Genomic DNA, 10967 nt, shown 5'->3' with positions numbered 1-10967 from the left:
ACCAAATGGCTCTTTTAGAGTAAAAGGTTGCAGAGTCCTGTTCTAGCAGAATAAGTCTGAATAAAGTGAGAGATTTAAACTGTACTATATTGACACTTAATCAAGATGGCTATGCAGAATTTCAGCCCAAAGAAAATACAAACAAAAGCAGCTATTTTTAAAAATGTTTCATGTAAAAATTTTCACCTATATCTATATCTTTTTTTGCACTTCTTCTTTCTCTTTCAGCTTTTCCCATCAAGGGTCGCCACCGCGCAACAACCTCTCTTTCGAGGACGAGTCGCATGGTTAACTTGGCAATGTTTTACACCAGATGCCCTTCCTGACGTAACCCTCTCAATTTATCCGGGCTTGGGACCGGCGCAGAAGCAGAGAAGGGAATAGGGAGCAGCCCTATATCTTTTTTTGCACAATTATGAAAAAAAAAAAAATCTATTTAATGTAAAAAAGTCATTCTGATCATTAATAGTTCAAACTGTGAAGTAGATAAATGGTAAAACTAAGTTCTAAACATCCATCAATCATCCTGTTGGTCTGTCTCTGTCAGCGATGGTGGGAGATGAGGTGTTGTTAGGATCCTCACCTCCCCTGCGGTCCTTCTCAGTCCCCATCTGATCCTCTGCAGATCGCTGACCCCTTGTCCTCCTCATCGCCATGGTGTTTGCTAAATGGAGTGGTGCTCTTTGTGACTTATCTGCTGACATTCAGCCGCTGAGGTGTGAAATGCAGACCATGGGAAGACCAGTTGTTTTCAGGGCCTCGAAGGACCTAATTATCCAACTTCTTCAAAAGTCAGTATCAGGTCAGTCAGTCCCACTTCCCGCTCGTGAGAATGTGATTTTACAAGAACTAACATGTGGATGCTGTGCTGTTTTCCATGTTTATATGTCGATTGGGTATTCTGTGTTGTCTGACAAATGTAGCTGCAAAGAAAATGCAAAAAATGGCAGACTTACCAGGATTTTAACAAGATAAGGATAAAATAATTGTACAATAAAAAAAGCGTGATATATATATATATATATATATATATATATATATATATATATATATATATATATATATATATATATATATATATATATATATATATATATATATATATATATATATATTTTAATTTAAAATACCTGTTATGAAAGCTTAAGCAGGGGTGTCCAAACTTTTTGCAGTGGGACAGATTTGGTGAATGTGAAAATGTGTGAGGGCCAACCATTTGCTCTGACATTCTTTGAGCAATTTTTACAACATTAAATGCTAATTGAATCCACAGTTTGCTCACGTACTTATTTACATACAACTCAAATACATCTAAATATGTTTTTACCTAAATGACTGTAAATTTGTCCATTTTTCACACTGTTTGTTCCCAGTTAGCTTGTTGTGTTTTGCATTTTTTTGCCTGGTGGAGCCTCTTGATATTGAACTCCTTGAAAACAACCACAGTCTCATGGCACATTAGGCAGACACAGTTGTCTCATATTTGTCTGCTAGTTTGCACTTGTCCTGGCTGGAAGCAATGGCCTTCGCTGTTAACTTTACTTTTTTTTATTTCCAGTTGACGTTTTAGAAATGAGCTGGAAAGAAGGATCACACGACAGCGTTACTACAGTTTTACGATGGCTTAAGATGTCATTTAGTCAACCACAATCAAGAAACTGTATACTTAGAAAATACTGGGCAACAAATATTATCAACTTTATCAAACGATCTTGTGGGCTTAGGAAAATTTTAAACATGGGTCACATTTGGTGGGCTGGACTTTGGACATGCCTGGCTTAAAGTAGTGTCTGTTTTGTGGCTTGAAGATCCCTCTTACTAAATTAAAAGTAAGTTAATAAGATCAAACTCACACCTGGAATAGAAATGAAATTTTTACATACATACGTCAACTTGTATTTTATTAAGCCAAAACATTCATAGTTATTGGAAAACCAAAGAAAGATAACCTGCTGTTATAAATCAGATTGATTTGTCTACTGCTTATTTATTTTTTGCTTCTTATATTTTTTGTTGTATCTTCATGATTTTAAATGCATTTGTGAATTATTTTAGGTACATTTAATTTGTAAGAACTGGCTAAAGTTTACCAAATATCTCTTTTTTTAGTATCAACATGTGCATCTTTAAAAAAAAGTCAACGTTTTATCTTAGAGAGGATGAAGCCCCGTTCCAAATTGCTTGTGAGCCTTCATCTCAATATTTTGGCACCCTTTTTTTAAATTGAAAAACAAAATAAAATAACTGCAACAAACTGGCGACCTTTCCGAGATGACCCCTGTCTTTGCCCAAGAGCGGCCGTGATGGGCTCTGGCTGCCCTGTGACCCTGAAAGGGACAAAACAGTTTAGAAGATGAAAGAATGAGTAAAATAAAACAAAATTAAATAAAAAAATGAAATGAAATAAAATAAAATAAAACAGGATTCACTTCTTGTCCCTGGAGGTATAATAAGAGCTTGAATTCTGCTGATGCAGTTGGCAGTTGTTTAAAACAACTAACTCCACTGTATTGCTGCTTAGGAGTTTGGCCTGCTCTTAAACGAATGTGCCTCGTCTCTCCAATGCTCATTTTTCAACTGAGATGTCCAGCTAGAATGAAATGCAGCTCCCTTTGGCATGATTATCAGGCCGTCATACTATTAGAGGAATGAATGTGACACATCTGGATGCCTAAATTCCTGCCTGATGACTGTTTTGACAGTTCAGTAACAGCATCCGCTGATAGTCAAAGCAGCCCTCTGCCACAGAAAGAAAGCACATCAACTTCTGCTATTCAGAGGAAAACTCTCTCACACGGTAATTAGATTCTTGACTAAGACGAGTTTGAATCCCTGCGAGCCCAGACGAACCAGGGAAAACAATTAATCTGGGAAGGGGGATGCATGCCCTAATTGAAGCCTGATTGAGTGTTTTCCTTGGGAGATCGGCCTCTTTTCTAGCATCAAGGGGCGCTTCATTTACATGTGGGTAATTTGTTACAGCCACTTGGGATATTTTACAGATAGATACAGTCTGAGCCGTACAAGCATGCACCTTCCTGAGCAGACTTAAAAATATGAATTTTAATTAATAGTGTTATTATGAGGGTGATACACCAACATGCAAGTGCTTGCATATTAGATAGACTGTATTTCTGCAGTATTTTTCTAATCTCATCAACCACTCAGTGCTTTTTCTTTGACTAAACCTCAAGATTCAGATGAAAAGAAGTTTTACGCCACACTGGAACACTAACTCCACCATTTCCACCTCTGACATGCTGCTTTTTACCGTTTCTGATTCCCAACCCAGAGGGAACCTTACCCAACCACGGTCACCCGTGGATACTTGTGAGATGTTCACATTGTGTCCTCTGTGTTTTAGTACAGATGCTATCAGAAACAAAAAAATCTGAGGCCAGCTGTTGCTGTGTCAAAGAGCAGAATCAGATTAGAGGGATTTAAAAGCACCGAAGCTGACAAAGCACCTGGTTTTCATCCTGGTGGTAATCTGTTAAAAACCCCAACTCATCAAAGCAGTTAATATTTGTAATAGTCTGCCTTGGAAAAATAGTGGGTCGGGGCAGACTCGGATGCTACACGCGGTTACATCACGCAGGCATATGGCAGAATGTTATGTAACATGGGTCGGAGGATTTAAATGTTGCTTTTGTTGCTTGGAAATACGTGAAGCTGGTGAGTGGATGGTGAGGTGTATTATAATACGGTGCTCACTAAATCTCAAAGATTTGCATTTAATCCTTTAAAATGCTTAGCAAAGAGACTCAATGACTGACAGTGGGCTGCATTTCATGCATGGCAACCAGTTTGATGTTAGATTAATGTAGATCCACCTCACAATAGACACTGCATCCATGATAATAGCACTCGTAGCATCAAGCTACTGCAATCTCCTGCATGATTGAAGCTGGAAACATGGATTTAGCTTGTTGTCTCATCACATTTTGATTATTTTATTCTTTCCCCTGATCTGTGGGCTGTGTTTGGTGCATAAACTCTTAGAACTTGTTCCAGTGTTGCACACAAATTCTTCGTCAGCATCTTTAGTCTCCGTTGTCGCAGCGTGTAATTCTGCCATTTTAAGCCCACTAAGAGGAAGGAGAAGAAAAGATCTATACAAAGTAATGCCCCCCTCTGGCATTACCAAAGCTGCTTGAAGAATTTGTCATTCTGGTTTTTATGTAATGCTTGTGTTTCTTCTGCTGCGCTCCAAGTGCTCTGCTGTGCTCGATCAAAGAGATGCTGTCTTTGAAGAGAAGCCCAATTGCTGTTAGTGTTTTGTTTGTTGACACTCCTGAGTTCTGTACTTCACTGTTGGCCGCATAAGCAGAGCGCAGGCTGTTTTCTTTGCCAGGTTACTGCAACAGGTCTCCACGTGATTTGTAAATGTCTGATGTTTTGCGGCAGGGGGGGCACCTCTGTTGTCTGATAGGGAGGATTCGATGATTGCTTGCTGAGAGCTATTTCTTTAGCATAGTGAAATGAAGGAAGTCAGGACAACATCAGCATGGAGGGCATAAAAGCAAAGTCCTTTATTAATAAAATAAAGAAGTGTTCAGGAAAAAGTGCTGCCAAAGGGGTTGGAAGTAGCAATCATGCATCACCCTAAATTCTTTGGCATCCATTTGAATTTGAATCACTAAACAACCTTTCTACAACAAATGATTGAAGACCCACTCCGATGAAAATCCTGTTTTTGTGTTTTTATCATGCTCTTGTGGCATTTTTCTGATTATGAATCACACATTTAAAGAAAATTGCGCTTACAATTGAATTTCTGACTATTTCTACATTCAAATTGTTGTGAATCAGGAGCAGATAAAAAATTACTGTTGGAAAAAGCTTACAAGTGTGAGGTATAAGTTACTACGGGAAGCCACAAGCTCCCTGCTCTGCTCCATTTTGATGCATGTGCTTGTAGACGTCTTTGTTTTCCTCGTCTGTTCAGGAATCTGGCTCAAAACTGTGGAACGACTGGATAGCTCCAATATTGACCATGTTTTGCTGCACCGCTATTGCTATTGTCCATGAATAGAATAAAAATAATGTTCATTTTGTATAATTGCAACTGTGTTTCAGTACTTTTTCTGAGTCAAAAAGCGTTTTGTTCTGCAGAAGGGAAGAATCAACATAATGTTCAGTATCAACTTTCATCTTCCCACTCAGTTGCTTCTCCACATCTAGTGGGATCCATGAATGTTACATGCTTAAAAGTTTCAACATTGGGAGGGTCTCTGGTGGAAGAGGAGAAAACAAACGGGAGGTTGCTGCTGTTGGATGTGGCTGCAGGCTGTTTGCAGTAGCTGCACTGACAGGGAGTCAGAAAAAGGTATAAGAGGATGAGGAGCAAGGTCACGAAGCAGCCTAGCAGTGTTGTGTAGCCAGTGTTGAAGGACTCCTCTGCAGGCAGCAGCACTGTGACCTTCACCTCCCGAGTTGCATTTATTGCCTCTTTAGTATCTACGGCCGTGCACAGATACAGGCCTGAGTCGTTGAGCGTGGCTGCTTGGATCTCCAAGGATCCGTTTGAAAACATGTTAATTAGTGTGTCATTTAAGCTGGTCTGGGTGATCAGGCCCCTGTTTGGGGAAAGCCATGTGAAAGAGACGTCTGTTCCACTCAGGGATGTTTGGCAGTCGAGTCGCACGCTGTCTCCCTCTGAAACCTTCACGCCAGAGAGGAAAACTGCAGCCGGCTGCATGATTGCTTTCTCCACAGTGCAGTTCAGGAAGAAGCGATTATTGCGCAGGAACTGGATAGACGTTCGGGGGTCCCCGTTAATGTTGCAGGTGTGTTCATCTATGAAGTCCTTAATCGAGTCATAACCTCGGAGATTCCAGTGCCAAAACATACTGTACATGGAGCAGTCACAGATCAGAGAGTTGTTGTGCAGATAGAGATCCCGCTGCACTAAGCTGGGCAGAGCCTTCACATCCTCCCATGGCAGCTGAGTCAGTCGGTTGGAGGAGAGGTCCAGCATGGTGAGGAATGGATGACTGTGGTCTTGGATAGAGAAGAAGGGGAAGTGCGTGATCTGGTTGAGGCTCAAGTAGACCTTTTTTAAGCTGCTGAGACCACTCAGCGTGCTGGACTCGATCCGCGTGATCTTGTTGTTGAAAAGACGGAGCTCCTCCAGCCTCCACAGCCCCTGGAAGTAGTGCTGCTCCACGGCACGGAGCTTGTTGGATGACAGGTCGAGACACCTGATCCCAGAGACATTGTGGAACACACCATGAGGCAGTGTGCTAATCTGATTATGAGCCAGCCAGAGGTTTTCCAAGCGAGTCATTGTGTTGAAGCTGTTTGGACCCAGCCAGGGCAGGTGGTTGTGGCTGAGGTTGAGGGTGACGGAGAAAGAAGGCAGGGAGCGTGGCAGCTTAGCCAGACCGCTTGAGCTGCAGCTTACTGTGTCTGATAGACAGAGACACATGGGCGGGCAGATCTGCTCTGAAATGGGAACGAGACAGAGCAGCAGCAGGAAAAGGCCTTGATGTTGTCTGCAGGTCATGGTGGAAGTCAGGTCCTCTTTAAGTTGGATTTCTGTATTTTTTTCTGGTTGGATCATGGAAAAATGAGAAAGAGCAGAAAATATTAGTTGAGCTTTGAGCTGCTCAGGACATACAGAAGATAATGATTCCGTAAATAGCAGGGTTCTTAAATGAATTCTTTTAAGAATTGTTTTAAATTTTGTTGTATACAGTTCTTATGTTTAAAGTCTAAACAAAAGTTTTTTTCAATTGCTATAATATTAATACTCTCTTGAGAAATTATTTCAAGGTATACATTTTTATAGTTTATAGCTATTTCTTTCTTTTAGTTTGATTGCATTGTTTAGTAAAAAACTGACAAATTAAAAAAATTATCTCTGAGATTTGGCAATTTTCTTGTTTAAAAAAAGTGCTGTGAACGTGGATTACCAATCGAAATTATTTGATATTTCATGTCTTGGATTTTTAAATGTTATTTATTAGTAAATAGAGGTTTCAGAAGTCTTTAATTGAAGTGTCAGGTGGAAATGCTTCACCTGGAACATATTTGTCTTTCCTGATGTTTCGTTGAACTGATTTCCTGCTCTTTGGATATGAATGAGGGTAAAAGTTCATATCTCTTCCAAATACATCAGTATTCTGACTCACTTTTTAAATTCCATACTCTCCTCCAAAAAAACAAGAAGAAAGAAAATAGATATTCCAAATAAAAAGCTTAGCCGTAACATGAACCACCAACGTTTCAGCGCCTTTTTTCCCTTCTCTTTTAAAGTTTCATCCCGACAGTGATGACCCGCCACACTTCAGTATAATCCTGATCTTCCTCCTAGATCCTCCATCCGTCGGTCTCAGGCAGTAATAGATTTTCTTCCCTTTGTCCTCAGCAAAGGTCCTTCTGCTGCTTTCTCCTCATTTCCCCCAAAAAGAGTGCTGCTCGACAAACATCCTGTGGTGCTTTGCAGCATACAACAAATGCAGCACAGAGCAGACTTAATCTCCCACAATCCCTCCTCCTTCCATGTGTCAGTCAGAAACCCAGGTTTATGTCTCCCTCTCTCATAATTAAATAATGAGCCCGGTGGCTTTTCTTTTTTTGCTTACTGCATCGTTTTTCCCTACATTCCAAAATAATGAACTCACTTTTATTTTCTTTTTTTTTACGTTTTTCAGCACTTATCATCTAAAGCTAGAGGAGCAGAACCACAAAAACTATCATCACAAATGTTCCGTGTTGTCTAATAATTAATAATGGCAGTGTAAGTGGTGATCATTGCACTTGAGGTTTACATGTTCAGCAAGTTGTCCCTGTTTTTGTGGTTTTTCATGGGAATTTGTAGCTTTTCCTGCTGTCTTTCTTACACACACACACACACACACACACCCACACACACACACCCACACACACACACACACACGCAATACGTTCTTTTAAGTGTCTAACACAGCACATCCGTCTTCCTTTTCTCTGAGCTGCCGACATGGTTCCGTTTCCTTGGCTGTGACTTTGAGTGGATATGTGCTGTCCATGCTGCTTGGTCATGGTGGTCCTGACAGCTCTGATTTCTGTCACAGTGAATTAGCTTTGCCTCTGAGCTGCCACCTCCTCACCGCTGGCCCCAAACTTCCCACCTCCCTCCCTTAAGTGCTTGCGGCTTTGGCTGACTCCCACTCACTTATTCACTCTGAGGCACGGAGCTGACTCCCAATGGATTCAGAGTCCCTGGATGGGGTCCACTTCTCAGGAGGTGGGCTGATGGAAGCAGAAGTAAAGAAGAGTCCACAGGAATGCTTGGATGTAAGCCCTCAGTCGGAAGCTGCTGTTGAAAATCGCTCCTTCCCATTAAAGAAAGGATTAATGGTTTAAATCAGCATGTTTGGCATTATGGCACTGCACACAATCTTGTCCCAAGGCTAGTCATCAGCTTGGCTGTAACATGTAAGACATCACCCACACATATGCATTTGAAATATGTTAGAAAAGCATTCTTAGCAGATCTTCCTTTGGATGTTAGTCATGTGGGTGTATATATTATTGCTCAAATGGTCTCAAAGTTGTTTATTTTCCTCCAGAGCTGAGCTGTAGCCCACTTTAAAATCAACCATTATCTAGAAATTCCGCTTAATATGAATGTTTTGGTTATTTATGGCATTATAAAACCATAAAACAATCTCCAACTGTATACATTATCCCAAATGTATATGGGTCAATATATAAATCAGATAATTCATCTCAGAGCTAAAGCATTTTTCATAACCAGCTTACTTTTTAAATTTTTTTATTCTTGTGTTGACAAAGTTTTAATATTGATAGCATTCCATCAATAATCTATGGTTTTTGCCTGGAGTGAGATCAATTTCTTCAAAAGACGGAGTTTCAAACAAAATTAAAAGCACACCTTTTCTATTCAGTGAAGCTGCGATTGTCCTTTCTGTTGTTTTTTTCTATTAAGGAGGAAGACATTCTCTATTGAATAAAGTCCTCTGGAGTGTCGATATTAACAGATTCCTCATCTTGTTCTATTTGTTTTGCTCGAATATTGCATTGCAGATCTTTTGTGTGTCTCTGTTTGTGTACGTTGCTCTGCTTGTTCTGTGCGCCTCCAGGCTACGGTTCTGCAAATCCCTATTCTAATCAGTACCTTTGTATGAAGTTGCTTTGCAAATCCTGCTTTTTTATTCTTTAATCATAAAAGCAGCATATGCAAAGTTGTGCAGTTGATTCATCCGGGCTCAGAAAGGGGATGTCAGATCTCAAATCCTGACCTGGATGCATCCCACTCCCAATAGAAAAGGGATTTTCTCTTTACCATCTGTTTTAGAGAAGGAAAAAAGAAAGGAAAAAAAAACGGTGGCAGAGGGGAAATATTTGTTTTTCGTCTTACAACTGTGAAGCATTAAAATCCACACATTTAATAATACGTGCTTTATTTACACTTTGATAAACAAGGGCCAATTTTGGTGCAGAGAAATCTATTCTATTTCAAGAATTAACATGATAAATAAAGACTTTTAAATAAAAATTGGGTTTTTTTGCACCAGAATATGTATAAACATACTGTATGTGTATATTCACACTGCACAAGTTACTAGCCCAGTGTTGAGCACCACAGGCAAAATCCTTTATATTTGACACAAACGAGTCTCTATGAAGTCTGAAAGTTGAAGAGATTTGTTAATTCCAAAGGAAAAAAATCTTCACACTTAAAAATGCTGCATTATTGCAGATTCTCAGCAAGACAAACTGGCTTGTGAATAATAGCATTTATGCTAATCATTGAAAAAATATTGTTCTGAGGTATGCTTGTACCCTGACATCCAACAGCAGCCTTGCAATCACGCCTTTTTCTGCTGTTTGTAAAGCTTAGAATTCACAGATGCACACATTTGTTCACTATTTACTTTCTTTTTTTTTTCAACTGTCTTTTGTCAGCATGGCTGGCAGCGAGACTTTGAAATATGAATGAATGTGGGATAATGATTTCGAGGGCTGAGCTTTATTTTCTTCTCTCCCTGTGAATTTGCAGGCTGGATGAGCTTCTTTGTGAAGACGGAGTTTCAAGCTGCACAACATTGTTTGCTTGTCACAAAGCGCTGCTCAGCTGCTCTCTATGCTCTCCATTCATGGGCACTGCAGTGTATTATCTGACAATATCCCACTTGAAACCCACAAATCCGGGGTGAGATTGTGTGTTTTTTTTTTTATTTAATTGCATAATCTGAGTTGCACACACAGCAGGCTATACTTAAACACACTGTCATGCTGTCCCCACTCAACCTTATCTGCACTGAGAGTGAAGAGACAAGCACACCACCTAGTGGTTAAAGACCATTGAGTAACTCATACTTCATACCTTGTGTTTGTTTTTTCACAAAAAAGAAGTGGAAGAAGCTGTAAAATTTGTATGGCCTTATAGGTTTATGTTAGATTGATTTTCCTTTTTCAGTACATTTAAAAAAAAAATTACTCAGCTTTATGCACTTTAGATAAATGAGACTCTACCACAAACTTCTTGATTCATTTATAGAAATAAAGTGATGAAAATTGTTCTTGCACTTTGCAGAACCTATTTGTAATTACATGAAGACTAACTCAAATCATGTTTTTTTTTTAATCTGTAATACTTAAGTTGATAAAAATCTAAGCTGGCAGGCTTTCTCTGTTGATGATTTCTCAGGCTGCAGCTTCAATTTTACCAGAAACATTGTTAATAAAATGACAGAGGTATTCGTCCATTCATTTTTCAAACAATCCCTTTTAGGGTTACAGGGTTGCTGGAGCCTATCTTAATTGAGGGGGGGGGGGGGGGGTCACACCCTGGACAAGTTGCCAGTATTCCTTGTCTAAATTCCATTAAAGACAGTTTGCCTCAATATTTTCATCTTTAAATGCATCTTAATTATTCGCCCCTTTTTAAATTGTTGTTTCAACATATTTTAATCAAACACAAACATAGACAGCACAACAGTGATTCACAGTTG

General features: G+C 39.7%; 1 protein-coding gene across 2 annotated transcripts; it reads right to left on the bottom strand.

The window, feature by feature from the left end:
• Window positions 1-4508: 4508 nt before the first annotated feature.
• On the bottom strand, window positions 4509-7987 carry LOC101165233 (amphoterin-induced protein 3). Of its 2 annotated transcripts, none has more exons than XM_004070761.5 (2): window positions 7025-7987; window positions 4509-6552 (listed from the first exon to the last, which is right to left on the bottom strand). In XM_004070761.5, exons 1-2 carry the CDS (start codon window positions 7101-7103, stop codon window positions 5144-5146), a joined length of 1488 nt encoding a protein of 495 aa, XP_004070809.2. In that variant the 5' UTR covers window positions 7104-7987; the 3' UTR covers window positions 4509-5143. The 2 variants fall into 2 exon arrangements, with proteins under 2 accessions (XP_004070809.2, XP_011475530.1); XM_011477228.4 differs by having other exon boundaries at window positions 7137-7985.
• Between the last annotated feature and the right edge of the window lie 2980 nt (window positions 7988-10967).

The sequence above is a fragment of the Oryzias latipes genome, chromosome 7 (genome assembly GCF_053564925.1).
Source record: "Oryzias latipes strain Hd-rR chromosome 7, Olatipes_Hd-rR_3.1".
NCBI lineage: Eukaryota > Metazoa > Chordata > Actinopteri > Beloniformes > Adrianichthyidae > Oryzias > Oryzias latipes.
Note: the sequence above shows the minus strand (reverse complement) of the source record. Positions and strands in the feature narration are given on the sequence as shown.

Excerpts from the sequence above, each read along its gene's own strand:
- LOC101165233 (XM_004070761.5), bottom strand. The coding sequence starts at position 7,103 with ATGAACTTTTACCCTCATTCATATCCAAAGAGCAGGAAATCAGTTCAA. Across the intron at positions 6,553-7,024 it reads GAAAGACAAATATGTTCCAG|AAAAAAATACAGAAATCCAA; the intron begins GTGAAGCATTTC and ends TGATCCAACCAG.